Source organism: Trichechus manatus, unplaced genomic scaffold (assembly GCF_000243295.1).
Source record: "Trichechus manatus latirostris isolate Lorelei unplaced genomic scaffold, TriManLat1.0 scaffold00096, whole genome shotgun sequence".
In the NCBI taxonomy this organism is placed as follows: Eukaryota; Metazoa; Chordata; class Mammalia; order Sirenia; family Trichechidae; genus Trichechus; species Trichechus manatus.
In genome coordinates this window covers 10,336,072-10,352,135 of record NW_004444032.1, presented here as the reverse complement: position 1 = coordinate 10,352,135, position 16,064 = coordinate 10,336,072, and the positions used below count along the sequence as shown (strand labels likewise).

Sequence of the window (16,064 nt, the reverse complement as noted above, 5' to 3'; positions counted from 1 at the left end):
GGGGGGGAATATCAAGAAGCAGTTGATTATAGAAAGATAACTGTAGAGTGTAAAACTCATTAAGAAGTCAAACTACGAATAATGCAAGTAATACTAAATTTAAGGGAAATTTTTGAGTAAGAGGTAGGATTAGAGTTATCATGAAAAAAATCATTTCAAGTAGTGAGTATGGTAAGGATAAAGGCACAGAAACAAATCACGTTGTTGTGTATGTGCAAGGGAGAGATTCATTTCACTGTGAACTGGCTTCAGAATTGGGTTCACTAGGGAACCGCTATATTTAAAGTTGGGATAGGACATTTATTTTACTTAATTAAACAAAAGCTTTGTTATGATAACGGAATCTAGATAGAAAATATCCTATCCATGAGGGGTCCACCTACTATAAAAGGACATTGTATTTGTATAGTCACATATTTTAGTACTTATAATTTTAAATTAATGAAAAGAAAAAAATGAATGGAATTCTCTTTGATGCAACTTTTTTCCCCCCAGACCAGAATCTGTAGAAGCTAGCCCTGTGGTAGTTGAGAAATCCAACAGTTATCCCCACCAATTATATACCAGCAGCTCGCATCATTCACACAGTTACATTGGTTTGCCCTATGCGGTAAGTGTAAAACGTTTCTCTGGAAGGGTTTTATTTTTTAAATCTTGAGATTGAAAATAGATGTGTATGGTGTTATGCTTAAAACCCTGTATTTAAAAAGCACAGTTGTTTCATACTATCTAAATAAGCAAATATATAGTTTAATTTTTTTATTAGCCATATTCTTATTATTCAGAGTATTAAAAATCTGTAAGAGAAATTCCCTGGAAGTTAGTTATGACATTTTATGCTATTAATGGGTTGGTGTAATCATTCTTTACCCCTTCTATAAAGACTGTAGGTACAGTTGTACTGTATTACTTGTTAATTCTAAATTATTTTATTTTTTGTTAATTCTAAATTATATTGTTGCTATTTATTGAGCACTTATTATGTGCCAGGCTCTCTACTAAGCCTTTTTACGTATATTATCTCATTTACTCCTCAAAAACAACCACATGAGATAGGTACAGTTATCATCTACATCGAATAGCTGAGAAAAATGAAAGCTTATCCTGATTAACTTAAATGTTGCATAGCTAGTAAGAAGCAGAACTTAGAGTCAAACAGACCTTCAAATAAAGTTTTCTGATTGCAGAACTGATAATTATAGAGGTACAATTATGAGAGATTTTTACTACTTGAAATAGGATAAAAATTGCCAAATTAAAATAAAACTTTCATTTTATGTATAAGAAAGTGTTTTAGTTTATAGCAGTAGTATGCCTTTTGCTGTTGTTTTCTTTTATTCTTTAGCTTCCACGTTCCTGAAGTTTTTTTAAATCTCAATTCTTGCATCTTGCACCTGCTTCCATCTTTTTTTTTTTTTTTGGTGCAAATATCTTTAACAAAACATTCTCCTATTTAACAGTTTCTACGTACACAATTCAGTGATATTGATTACACTGTTCATGTTGAGCAACCCTTATCCCCTTTTTCCTAATCATTCTACCATCATTAACATAAACTTAGTGCTCCCCAAGCAAAAATTCCCCCTTCCTCCCACTCCTTGATAGCCACTAACAAGCTTTGGTTTCTGTATATTTGCTTATTTCATTTAAGTGAGGTCGTAACAGTATTTGCTGTTTTGTGACTGACTGACTTCACTCAGCATAATGTTTTCAAGGTTCATTCATGTTGTGCCTGCTTTCATCTTGAAGGTGGAGCTGTGTGACCATAGGACTGTGATGATGTCTTTTGTTTTTTGGGATGGAGTTTGGGTGTGAAGGTGACCAAGGTTGTAGGTAGACATATTCACTTTATACTATGGTTTAATATCTGGCTTCACCAAGTCATTATTTTAAAGGCGTTGAGGAAGAAATGAATCAATTTCATGTCTCTGAGTATTCAGATTAAGGGTTGAATTTTATTTAAGTTGCTGAGTTCATATCATTCAAATGAAATAATATTATTCTGTATTTGTGTTCAATTATCCAGGACCATAATTATGGTGCTCGTCCTCCTCCAACACCTCCAGCTTCCCCTCCTCCATCAGTTCTTATTAGCAAAAATGAAGTAGGCATATTTACCACTCCTAATTTTGATGAAACTTCCAGTGCTACTACCATCAGCACATCTGAGGATGGAAGTTATGGTACTGATGTAACCAGGTGCATATGTGGTTTTACACATGATGATGGATACATGATCTGTTGTGACAAATGCAGGTAAAATATTTTACATCATTAGTTTATTTTTCTTGATGCTGCTAACCTTTGATTGTTAATGTTGGAAAAGATAATTGAAGTCACTTTTGAAGGAATTGAGTGCATTTTTTAAAGTGTGTCATCTGCTACTGTTGATGCAGTCTGTTTTGCTCCTAGAAAAAGCCCCTATGGGAAAAAAGCAATCTTAGAGCTTATTAGAAATCCGCATTGTTAATTGAGTAATAGGCAGTCAGTTCTGAACTTGATTCATGTACAGCCACATCTCTCTTTTCACTCAGTTCAGTAGTAATACAGGTGTATATAGTAGTAGACAAGATAGAAATGAGAGAAGAATTGAGTCTTGTGTATTTTCTTGAGAAATTATTTGTGCTGTATAGTGAACTGTGATTTTCCAGTTTTGGGGAATTAATACACTTTGATTGATGTTTGTTTGACCTGACTCTCTCACCTCCTTTTGACTTGAACCTTGCAGCACTCTGGAGTCTCCTTGAACCAGAACCAGTCTCCCCTCCCCCAACCCTGGTTCAACCACCAAGAAAGGCCTCTTCCCTAGAGAAGGTGTGATTGGGACAGAGAGTGGGGCTTTGGGCTTTGTTGTGTTTTCTTTCTTTCCTTTTTTTTTTTTTTTAATATTTGATGGGAGGGTGTTGGGGAGGATGGAGTGGGAATAGTAGGATTTCAGCCTGAAGTATTGAGTCCATCCCGTGCATAGGGTGAGGAATAGAGAGCATTTAACCAATACATTATAGAGAGGAAGAAAGTGTGATAGCTTTACAGAATTTCCTGGGTTTGGTCCTTATGGCATAGCTTCATTATTTGATTTGAAGTAGTATGGTGTGTACCAGTGTTTGAATGTAAGTATAAAAAGTGCATTTCAAAGCCAAATATAAATTATTTTATATTATTTGTAATATTGTTTCTGTCTATTCGATTAGGCTCTTAGGAGTTGGATATTATTGATTTAAACAGTTATATTTTAAAAAGTTGATTCACCTTTGCCAAAAAAAGAAAATTTAAGTGTTAAGTAGAATGTTATTTTTTATGGAAAGTTGGAATATTAATCCTTTGAGTTTATTTTAATAATAAAAATATATTGTGGCACATGTTCAAATTTAAAAATAAATTCTCGTTACCTGTGAACTACCATGAGTAATGTACCTGAATAAATTTACTCGGAAGGTAAATTTAAAACTAAAAAAGAAACCTTAGTTATACCTTGCTTTCCTCATTATGGTTTAATTAGCTACTAATTAGAAAATGTCAATTCATACTGTAGCCAATTTTGTATAAAATAACTTTCTCTTAGTTGATTTTGTGTAATCTGATAAATTTGGCGATGTTTTTGTTTTAATAATCTAAACAGTGTTTTTATTTAATCACAGTGATCTGTATATAATATAGAATTATTTCTATTAGAGAATAATAAAATAGTTCTTACGATTTTATAACCAGCTACAAATTTTTAAAGGACTGATTCAGTTTGTGGATTATTCAGGGTATTTGCTTCTCAGCAACTGCTGTCTTTGGTATGAATTTTAACGTTCTATTTTTTTATTGCTTAATCTGTAGCATACTGCAAGGCTTAGTCTTTTTTCCTCTCTTCTTATTTTACATTGCCACTTTGCATATTTTCATGTTCCTACTGCCCATTCTCATCTATCTCAAGTCTGACATCTACACCTCTGATCATTTATTCATTTTTCAGCTTCGTTTCTTCTATTGTCTGCATGACATCATTACTTTCCCCACAAATTTAACTTAATTTGTTACTCTAACTATCTTTGTTAGCTGCCCTGGTTTTCACTTTCACTTCTTTAACATATATTTTATTACCCTCCACATCCTACCAGTTCTTGCCCCAACATTCTCCAGTTTACCTCTTTCTCTCCACTTTTTTAGCTGCCTTAATATTACCATTTTGTTTTCTATTATGAATTGCCTGGATTACTTCAGTAGATTCTTAGCTGCAGAGTTTGTAGTTACAAAATGAAGAGCAACACAATAGCAGTTAGCTTAATAGTTATATATTAAAAGAGGCTAAGTTATGTGGAGAATAGCTAAGACTATTTTTGGAAACAGGCATATATATATCAACTTTAGACAAAGTAAAGTCTTGGCAGTAAAATACATTAATCATAGCAGACTGAGAAGTCAGCCTCAACCTGGTCCATATATTCCATTTAAAAAGGTTAGAGGACAGAATAGGTTTAATCTCTCTCCTCATGGAATGCCTCTTGGATTCTTTAACTTCATTTTGTCTGCCATCATTCTGCTTCTGTCCTTCATTAACTCAAGTCTGGAATGTTGGAGAAGGAGCCCTGGTGGTGCAACAGTTAAAGCACTTACCTACTAACCAAAAGGTTGGCAGTTCAAACCCACCAAGGGGTTCCGCAGGAGAAAGATCTGGCGATCTGCTCTTGTGAAGATTACAGTCTGGAAAACTCTGGGGGCATTTCTACTCTGATGGTACCTGACAACAACAACAGAATGTTGGAAAAGCCTCCTAGTTGGTCTGTCTGTCTCTAGTTTCTCAACTCCTTTGAAGTAATACATGTGCCACCGGAGCACCACTAGTTGTTAGCTGTTGCAGGTTAGAGGAAATCTACACACATCCTGACATTCAAAATCTTACATAATCAGAGTGCAGTTTACTAATCCAGTCTTCCTCCTTTCTGTCTCTCAAAATGAACATTTCTCTTCTGGTATGTTGTCCTTCTTCTGGCTGTTGCTCATTGTATCTGTTTAATTGAGAAAACGTTGCTACAGTGATGTCTTTTCCTCCTAATTTCCCAAATGAGATTCTGTTCAAGTCCAGTATTCTTCAGGGTCCTTTTTTCATTAACTCCAAGCAGTGATTGGTGTTACATAATTTTCACTTTTTGGTAGTTATTAGCCTCTTGCCAGAGTTTTTGATGGGGTAAATATGTCTTAAACTTTGTGATTTCTAATATATTTGTAACCTATATCTTTTATGTTTTAAAGTTATATTTGCTTTAGAAGTTTGTATATATAAACATGCACATACATATATGTGTGTATGTATCCGGTGTTAGTTCTCTTGTTTTTGCATCTCAAAAAGTTTTATCCTGAGATCATATTTGTATGAATTTCTTACAGCACCTTTTAGAGTGTTAATTGCAAAGTTAGAACTTACTAAGTAATAGTTGAAATATCAAATCTTAATTTGAGGATAATTTAAAAAATATATGTTCTGCTTCTTTTTGTTTTTCTTTTTTTTTAAGTGTTTGGCAACATATTGACTGCATGGGGATTGACAGGCAGCATATTCCTGATACATATCTATGTGAACGTTGTCAGCCTAGGTGAGTTGCACATAGCTCATAATATTGCTGATTTTACTGAAGTAATCTTTAGTTAACAGAAATTTACTTACGAATTCTGGAGATTAAAGAATTGAAGTACTGTATTTCATCAATTCCGTATTCTAAGTTATACTTTTTCATTTTATGTCCTCATTTTTGTTATTCCAACATCTCTAAAATCAGGAAGACTCTTTCCATTTATAGTGTGTCATGGTTTACTTGGTAGAGAATTTATTTATTTATGGCATCCCCACCCCCATACTCTATGTTAAAGAGTCATTAGAAGCATGTTCTGTTAGTTGCAGAAGTTCCCTCCTTTTTGCAGTATCCTGCTGTATGTTTTTCTTCTTATTTCTTTTCTATCTTCTGATTATGAACATTTCAAATCTATGTAAAAGTAAAATAGTATAATGAACTCACACGTTTCCATCACTCTAGTTCAACAGTTACCAACAACCCCTGGTATGTATGTAGTAAAGTTTGTTTAATCATTCACCTTTTGAAGGACATTTGGATTGTTTTCATTTTTTGGCTGTTACAAATAAAACTGCTATAAACATTCATGTACAGGTTTGTGTGAACATAAGTATTCATTTCTCTGGGAGTAAATAGCCAAGACTACAGTTGTTTGGTTGTATACATATTTAGTTTTATGAGAAATTACCAAACTCTCTTCCAGAGTGGCTACACCATTTTACATTCCCACCAACAATGTATGAGTGATTTTTGATTTTTAAGTATTGCTTTTTAAATTTAAAACCTTTATAATTATGTAAGAAGTAGTTTTATCATTCAAAAGTCAAATATATAAAACAAGGTATATTTAAATAAGTCTAACTTCTTTCTCTTTCCCTTCCACCATGTCATCCTAGAAGTAACTATCTTAAAAAATTGATTTTTCCTTCCATTGCTAGTTTTCCATTATAAGAAGTTATGTACCCATATATTTGTATTCCTCTCCTTCCTTAAGTAAACAGTAGCATATGATAATAGAGTTTTTACTGTATTTCTTTCTTCTCTTAAAAATATATGCTAAAGATCACTTTATAGTAGTATATACAGACATAGCTTATTTCTATAGATTCAGGGTACTCCATCTGTACGATGTACTATAGCTTATTGAACCATTCCTCTTTGGGTAGACATTTGAGTTGTTTCCAGTCTTTTGTTATTGCAAATAGAAGTGGGATTGTTCTGTAAAAGGGTAAATGTATATATAATTTTGCCAGATATTGCCAAATTATCCTCCAGTAAGAGCTGTACAATTTTGAATTCCCACCAGTAATGGATGAGCATCCCTATTTTCCCAAGCTTCACAATAGAATGTTTGACAGACTTGGATTTTTGCCAGTCTAATTAGGTGAGAAATGGTAATCTCAGTGTAGTTATTATACTTTGCATTTCTTTTATTATTATGAGGTTTTTCTGTGTGGTTTTGTTTCACTTTATGATAGTGATTAGCCTCTTGCCAGATAGTTTCTGATGGGATAAATATCTGTTGATGAATTCATTAAGAGTTGGTTAAAAACTGACCATTAGGAGGGCATTCAGTTGAGAAATATCTGTGTATCATTCTGTGATAACTGGGATAGTTATCTGTGTTGCTAAGATAGTTATACGTCCTAGTAGACATTAAGGCAAGTCTTTTATTAAATTTTAGATGTTTTAGTCTAGAGCTCTTTCTTATTCTTCTGAGAATAATATTTACTGTTATTTGGCCTCTAAATTGATAAGTTTATACAATGAAGAGTTGGAAAAAGAAAGTAAAACAGTTTTTATGGATGATGTAGTTCATGAGGGTGTTGGGGGAGATTAATGGAATATTTTACTTAATGGCTAAATAATTTTTATTATTTCAAAAGTGGAAATAATTTGAGGCTAATGGTAGTAATGTCACAGATTCTAATTCAATATACATGTTTAAAAATTTTAATTCTATGATTTTAATTGCATTTTTAAAATTATTATGATTGTTTTAGACTTTTGCTTTAAATGTTCAGTTTAAAGCAATTAAATTGCCAAGTTCCTTAGTAAAAAAAAATAAAAAATTTTCTTAACAGAATGCAAAGGAGTCACATCTGTTAATTATACTAGATCATATCTAAACTATAAGGCAAAGGATGTTGCATATATATTATACTGTTGGTTTTTCACTAAAAAAATTAAAGAAATTGTGAAGTTTATCACATTTAAAACAGATCTGCTTCATATTTAAATTAATGAAAGTTTGGTAAGTAATCATGTTAATATTTTATTGTAGGAGTTTGGATAAAGAGAGGGCGGTGCTACTACAACGTCGGAAAAGGGAAAATATGTCAGGTAGGTTAAAACGATCTGTACTAAATTAAAATTAGTGTTATTGAGAGAATAAGTGGTCTGTATTTTTTAGATGCAAATGCCTCACTGATGAATGTTGACTGTATAATTTACAATCTCAGGTATAGAATTTAAATATTCTTGTTTTTCAGATTATGGAATCAGTGCGTACTTATTTTAGGAAATATGGAAAGAGGAAAATAAATGTTTAAAATCATGAATAATTTTTCTACACATAGGTAACCCATGAGTTTAAAAAATAAGATATATTTGTTCTCCAGAAAGATAGTGATTGGTTAGTTTGTAACGTGGAATAGCGTTTCTTTCATTTTTAGAAACAGAATTTAGAAGTATAACATGTCATAATTTTCATTTTGGCTTAAAACTTTACCAGTACAACTGATTTTGAACAATCATAATTTAATCAGCCATTCCTCCTCAATGGACATTTGGGTTATTTCTATCTTTTTTTTTTTGCTATTACAAATAGTACCTTCAACAAAACCTTAGTGTACTTTTGCCATTTTGTCTTTGGATTAATCCCCAGAAATGGGATTGCAGGGTCAAACAGTAAGTGCATATATAATTTTGCTCGATGCTGCTAAATTTCCCTTCATAGAGAATGTTGAATTTCCCTAGTCTCACCACCAGAGTATGTTGTCAGACCCTTGGATTCTTTCCAGCTTAATGAGTGACAGGTATTTGTAGTTTTCATTTGAATTTGTCTTATTATTGTGAGTGAGATGAATGAAGGGGGCAAAAAGTGTGTTGTTTATTCAGAAAGATGGAGATCCAATCCAATCTCACAATCCAATCATGTGGAATGCTATTTTATTTTACTGTTTGAAATAGGGTATTACCTGTGTAGTAATTTTTCTTTTGCCTTTGAAGATGGTGATACCAGTGCAACTGAGAGTGGTGATGAGGTTCCTGTGGAATTATATACTGCATTTCAGCATACTCCAACATCGATTACTTTAACTGCTTCAAGAGTTTCCAAGGTTAATGATAAAAGAAGGAAAAAAAGTGGGGAGAAAGAGCAAAATATTTCAAAATGTAAAAAAGTAAGTTTTTGCTTTTTAAAAAATGAGTAGTTAGGAAGTAAAGGCAGCAGAGTTTTACAGTAAAGACAGGTGTTTTATGAGAAAGAAAGAATAATAGAGGCAGGAGAGTAGCTAGAAAAGGTGGGGGCAAGGCCTAGTAAAAGCTTTTTGGTTTTTAATTTTAAACAATTATTAAAAATTTTAATGTGTTTTAAAGATTAAAGCAGAATAGAGAAGAAACTTTTTGCAAACTGCTTTGAAATCATCACTCTAATGAGACTAGTTACAGAAATGCAAAAGTCAAAATAAAATAGAAAAAACCTGCGGTTTTAGAAAACAGAAATAACAGTCCTAAATTTTTAATAACTTAAGAACAGGTAAAGAAACACATTTACATATAATGATTGCAAATGATTTTTTTCTAACTACTTGAGTATCTTGGACACCTGGTGATGCAGTGGTTAAGTGTTTGGCTGCTAACAGAAAGGTCAGCAGTTCAAACCTACCAGACGCTCCATGGGAGAAAGATGTGGCAGTCTGCTTCCATAAAGATTCACAGCCTAGGAAACCCTATGGGGCAGGTCTACTTTGTCCGATAGGGTTGCTATGAGTTGGAATCGGCGTGATGGCAACGGGTTTGTTTTGGGTTATTTGAATATCTAATCAAGGCTCCTTCTTGTTGAATTTTTTACCGTGTAGATTTTTTTTTCACATAAATTTTATGTGATAAATTATTCCTGGGATCCCTAGTGGCAGAAAACTATTTACAAACCACTTTATCATTAAATTTATTATAATCCCTAAAGCAGATTTTTGTTGTATAAGATAAAAAGTACTTCTCACAGTGATTGTGAGGATGGCGCAGGACCAGGCAGTGTTTTGTTCTGTTGTACATAGGATCACTATGAGTCAGAACTGGCGCAACAGCACCTGACAACATATTGGTATTAAAAAAAAACAACCCCAAACCCATTACCATTGAGTCGATTCTAACTCATAGAAGTATATTTTCCTAAGTATTCTTCATGATATGTTTGGTTACTTAATAGGTAGCATATACCTCTTCTGTGTTCCTGATTTCACCGCTGTGTTTAAAATACGCCTTGACTTCCTAGCAGTCTTCATGTATATGTCCCTATCCTTTTCTGCTGCTCTTCTGCCTGTATTTTATCCAATCTGGACAACTTATTGTTACCAGATTCTTCTCTCACTTTCTGGACATGTTGTCTTTTTTTTTATTGTTGTACTCTAAGTGAAAGTTTACAGTTCAAGTTAGTGTCTCATACAGAAATTTATACATACACTGTTATGTGATCCTAATTACTTTCCCAATACTGTGACAGCACACTCCTCCTTTCCACCACAATTTCCCGTGTCCATTCAACCAGCTCCTGACTCTCTCTGCCTTCTCTACTTGAGCTAAGAAGCACACTCTTCACGAGTATCATTTTATGTCCTATAGTCTGAAGAGTTGGCCTCAGGAATGGTTTTAGTTTTGGGCTAACAGAGAGTCCTGGGGCCATGTCTTACGGGGTCCCCCAGTCTCAATCAAAGCATTAAGTCTGGCCTTTTTACTAAAATTTGAGTTCTGCACACCGCTTTTCTCCTGCTCCATCAGGGACTGTCTGTTGTGTTCCTTGTCAGGGCGCTCATTGGTGGTAGCCAGGCACCATCTAGTTCTTCTGGTCGCAGGCTGATGGAGTCTCTGGTTTATGTGGCCCTTTCTGTTTCTTGGGCTAATACTTTCCTTGTGACTTTGGTGTTCTTCATTCTCCTTTACTCCAGGTGAGTTGGGACCAGTCGATGCATTTTAGATGGCTGCTTGCTAGCTTTTAAGACCCCAGACGCTGCTCACCAAAGTAGGATGCAGAACATTTTCTTAATAAACTTTCTTATGCCAGTTGACCGAGATGTCCCCCTGAAAGCATGATCCTTGGATGGACATGTTGTCTTTGCTTATGCTGTTTCCATCACCAATTGGAATTTTTTCTTCTCCATCTTTTAAGCTTTTACCGTGCTTTGACCTGAATTCACCATCTCAAGTGCTACTTCCTCCTTGAAATTTGCTTTTCTTCTATAAATTATGATCTTTTTTTGCATCCCATCATGACCTTTGAACCTTTTATTATAACACTTAACCATTTTGTCTTGTTCCATTGTTATTTTCCTCGTCTTTGATAGATTGTAACTTATACAAAGAGAGATTGTTAAGTGCCTGTTGGAATTTAGGAACTCACAGCTATTGACTCACTTTTTTGTCTACTACTTTCAAATTATGTTTCCCTGTTATATAAAAATGACTTGGAAATTTTATCCTTGTGTATTTTTGTTTTGAGTTCATTTGATTAAATTGAAATCTATTTTTTAAATAAAACATAGATTCTGCATTTTTTCTGGCTGAAATGACTTTCGAGTATTTAAAATAACTTCTGGGTCTTGTATTGTGTCATATTTATTTTAGAATATTGCTGTGTACTTAAAAGGAGAAGTTTTCTGGTATTTAGTTATAATACATTACAGCGATTTAAAAAAAGGAATTCAGGAACTAGGTATAAAAGATATCTAGTTGGCTCTTCACTTAAGTTTTTATCATTGGGAGTAACATATAATAAAAATAAATTAGCAAAAAGGTACATAGTTTTCTCTTTTCAGCCTACTGATAATGTTATGGTCAGTAGTTAAAAATGAGAATGGAGTTAGCAGTAATATTCTGGGCAAATGGCAGTCTAAAAATATTCATAAAACTCTATTAAGGAATCGTTGCCATTTTAGCAATTCAGGATTTTGACGTAAAGTATTAACATTAATAATACAGAATAAAGTATTAAAAGACATGGATTCTGTAGTGTGGCCCATATATGAATTAGGATTTTTTAAGTCATATTTTCTAATTTTAACATGAAAATAATTTTTTAACTCATTTTGATTATTTTAGTTCATAAAACCGTTGTCAGCAGATATTATGAATGTTTTATTATTTTTTCCATTTTTCTTGCAGTGTTTCCTTTCTAAACCAAACTTATATCTTCCTTGACCATCCTTTAATTTTTTTTTTTTTTTTCCAGCAGCACAGCTATTGCCAGGGCTTAAAAATCTTTAAGTTATCTTTAGCTTTGACATGCAGATTTATTTTCAAAAGTTCTATCAATTTTTTCTTTGAAATGTCTCCCAGGCATACTGTTCTTTTCTTTTGCTGCTACAAATCCAGTCTAAGCCCTCATACCTCATAGTAGTGCAGTAAGTTCTTCTTATCTGCTTTCTCTAACTTTATCCTTTTTCCTATATTCAGTCTATTTTGCATTTGGTTATCAGATTTTCTGTAAATATCATTTTTATATCCCTCCTCTGCTCAAAAGTATTTTATAGATTCCTTTTTCATAGTAAAGAATATTTAGCATTTAAGTTGGCATCATAAAATTTGACTTTTAAATAAGGTTTCCATTATCTAATTTTACATTCTCTAGCCAATCTAATGTGTCACTACTTTTAAGTAGATAAAATTATGGTATATTTGTTTTTCCTTGAATATGACATATTTCTACCTAATTCACACCTTTTATTTTAGTTTTTCCGACTACCAGTATCATATTCCTTTTTACTTGTCCATCTGTCTAAATATATTCATTCTGTATGGTCCACCTAGCTCTTGTTCCACCTTTAATATGAAAGGTTTTTGTACTTTTTAAAAATCTTACGTTCTTTCAACAGGTGACGGGCACAGAAACTGGGTATTTAAATGTATTTGGATCTGTGTTGCTTGCTTTAAGTTTGTGTTTGTTAGTCTATCTAGAGTGTATGCTTTTTGTTGGGGGAAGGGGCAGAGAGAGATAGGAATTAAGTCTAATGATCTCTTTTGGATCATTGCAGATAAATGGGCTCTCAGTATATATTTATTGAACAAATACATGCAGCTCTGTTTACAACAGCATTTATTACTGAGGCCCCATTAAGTGCTCAAATATTATTAGCTGTTTGACTTACAGAATTAAAGTAAGGACATTATTTTATGCCCCCTAAACTTGTCTCATCACCTCAGCAAAATTATTTTTAATACCCTACCAATTTTTATCATAATTATTTTCCCATAGTTGTAATATTAGTGCACACAGAAAACATGTATACTTTTGTCTTAGCATCATATCATACACGTTTTCATGTTCTTACATAGTCTGCATTTTATTTTCGATAAGAGTATATTCCAGTAAGTGTCTTTATTTACTTAAAACATTCTGCTCATTCTGAATTTAATGGTTATTACACATTTTTTTTTGTTGCTATGAAATTTCATTAAATGGCTTCAATGATTAGGTTGATTCATAAGTATTAATTATATTCAATTTTAAAAATAATAACCCAGAATTCCATATTTATTTTAGGCCTTTCGTGAAGGATCTAGGAAATCATCAAGAGTTAAGGTAAATACATTAAATTGCAGGCCATTAGTATCAACTGTGATTATTCAGGAGCTTATTAAGTGGTTGCTTATCTATAATCTTTATGCTGTCTTCATTGTGTGTCACTTCATTGCTTATTAGTATCTTTACCAGAAGTGGGATCATAGAAAATTCTAACTGGATTATTAAACTAGTCTTGTAGTTTATTAGCACTGTTTAAATATTAAGAAAAAGAGAGGAAGTATATAAGCAATTTCTAATATTAAAACTTTTGATCATCTGAATTTCAATGATCACTACATTCCATGTCTGTAATACCACTGTGTATTAATATACTAGAAATAAGAATGCAAAATCACACTTGGAATTTGATAATTGATTATTTTACATAATTGGAATTCTAGTGATTTATTCAAATGAGTTATCATAATGTACTGTAAAATCACTATAGAGCCCTCTTAGAAGCGTAAGGTATATCAGTCTTTTGTACCTGGTTTTTTAATTAGAATGCATCCTCAATTTTGCAGATGCTAAAATTGCTGAGGTGGGGACAAAGCTGAATAGATTTCTTTAATAAAGCAGAAGAAAGCCTAAATATAAGTAGTGTCCCATATTTTATAAAAATTTCTTCTTTATCAAATGATCACTATAATGTAGATGAGGTGTATATATAAAATAACAATTGGTAAAATAAGTCTACCCCCATCAAACAGTTAAGCAGCTTACTATAGTTTATATTTCATTGTAGACAAGAATGATACTTTTTAAATAAAGATTGGCCAGTCATATGAAGAGTGGGCTGATGGTAAATTTTAGGAACATGTTACTGTACATATGTGCATATGCATGTCTAAAAGTATATATAAGGATCTTATGAAATCTGTGATTTTTTAATTTCACAGTTGTTAGGTTGTGCGTAGTACAGAATTAATCTGTTTTCTCATCAAGGTTTTCAGTATTGTAAAAAGAAATTGATAAACAGCATTTATAATTAAGTTGAAATTTTACATATCATATCCATTATAATTCTGAATGAAGCTAACCATAAGATATAGTGTATCTTCTTGTTATCTGCAGTAGTTGGTTTTCATCATAAGATTGCAAATAAGAATTAATTGAATATAATTGTGGTACTCCAGATTTTAATACATTTTAAAATGGTTGGTAATTGTGCCTTTCAGTAAATTGTTATCCAGTTAGAAAAGGGTTCTTTTTGTAGGATATTAAGAAGAGGTGGTAACCTTTTATTACTTGGCATTTAGCATTCATATCTTGCAAGTTTTAGGGCCACTGTGAGTTGGAATCTACTGGATGGCAACGGGTTTTGTTTTTTGGATCGAGGAGGAGCAAGCACTTTAAGCTAGAAAGTTCTTACCCTCATTATAGCCCATGAATTTAGGCTGTGGATCATTTTAGGTCATTTCACATTCTGTGAGTCATTTTGATCCAATGTCAGATTTATCATGTGTATAACGGATTATAGACTGTACTAAATTAAGATTATCAAAGTATATTTTTGTTATAAAACATGTTAAAATTATAGTATTAAGTCAGATTTATTCTTAATATGAAGCATGTGTAACTCACATAATAATTATTGTCTGGTTCACTGAAGTTTCAGGTATTTGCAATCCACTGAATCTTCCACTTGGCTACAATAGTAGTGAAGCTTGAATTTCTGCTGTTCTGACTTAGCTTCTTTCAGTTTTCCACGTAGTATTTGTCTGGCACGCAATATAAAAATGTGGGAGGCTGATTCATGGTCCTTTTTCCACTAGGACCAACTTAGAAAGCCAAATCTTATTTCTGATTTATATTATGTTCTTTTATATGGGTTGTCATTTATGTTTTACATATTTTTGTATAAATACTTTATGTCTATATATTACCGCTTTGCTATTATTTTAGGGTTCAGCTCCAGAGATTGATCCTTCATCTGATGGTTCAAATTTTGGATGGGAGACAAAAATTAAAGCGTGGATGGATCGATATGAAGAGGCAAATAATAATCAGTATAGTGAAGGTGTTCAGAAGGAGGCACAAAGAATAGCCCTGAGATTAGGCAATGGAAACGACAAAAAAGAAATGAATAAATCAGATTTGAATACCAATAATTTACTCTTCAAACCTCCTGTAGAGGTAAATAGAGGTTGTCAAAAAGTTAAAAACAAAAACCTTTTTATACTTTATATCTTCAGTAGCTAGACTGAAAAGCAAGCAGGTTTAATTCATCTCAACATTTACTCTGATTTTAGAGCCATATACAAAAGAATAAGAAAATTCTGAAGTCTGCAAAAGATTTGCCTCCTGATGCACTTATTATTGAGTACAGAGGGAAGTTTATGCTGAGAGAACAGTTTGAAGCAAATGGATATTTCTTTAAGAGGTATATTCCTTTATTTTCCTGTAGTTAAGTATTAAATTTTTGGCTATTTAATCAAACTGTTGTGATTATATGTATTTTTTTCCTGTGTGATAATTTCTGTATTTTAAACTGTAGTGTGGTTGAACAGTGACTAATGATAACTTTTGAACGATAAAATATAAAATATAACATACAAATGACTAGAGAAAGTGGCAGAGACATATTCTCAGTCTCTTGCCCATCATGTTTTGTTAAAAATTCTCAGTCTATGAGTCCAGTACAGCTAGATGGTGCCCGGCTACCACCGCTGACTGCTCTGACCAGGATCACAACAGAGGGTTCTGGACAGAGCTGGAGAAGGATGTAG

At 32.8% G+C, this 16,064-nt stretch overlaps 1 protein-coding gene across 10 annotated transcripts in view; it reads left to right on the top strand.

The window, feature by feature from the left end:
• Positions 1 to 16,064, top strand: part of KMT2E (lysine methyltransferase 2E (inactive)) — an 87,216-nt gene that overhangs the window by 39,537 nt on the left and 31,615 nt on the right. For all 10 annotated transcript variants that reach the window (XM_004382614.3, XM_023737072.1, XM_023737071.1 and 7 more), the window contains 8 exons: positions 496 to 610; positions 2,027 to 2,256; positions 5,499 to 5,579; positions 7,840 to 7,898; positions 8,787 to 8,959; positions 13,315 to 13,353; positions 15,241 to 15,471; positions 15,588 to 15,718. In XM_004382614.3, coding sequence (XP_004382671.1) covers positions 496 to 610; positions 2,027 to 2,256; positions 5,499 to 5,579; positions 7,840 to 7,898; positions 8,787 to 8,959; positions 13,315 to 13,353; positions 15,241 to 15,471; positions 15,588 to 15,718 — 1,059 coding nt within the window. The remainder of the gene's footprint in view (positions 1 to 495; positions 611 to 2,026; positions 2,257 to 5,498; positions 5,580 to 7,839; positions 7,899 to 8,786; positions 8,960 to 13,314; positions 13,354 to 15,240; positions 15,472 to 15,587; positions 15,719 to 16,064) is intronic.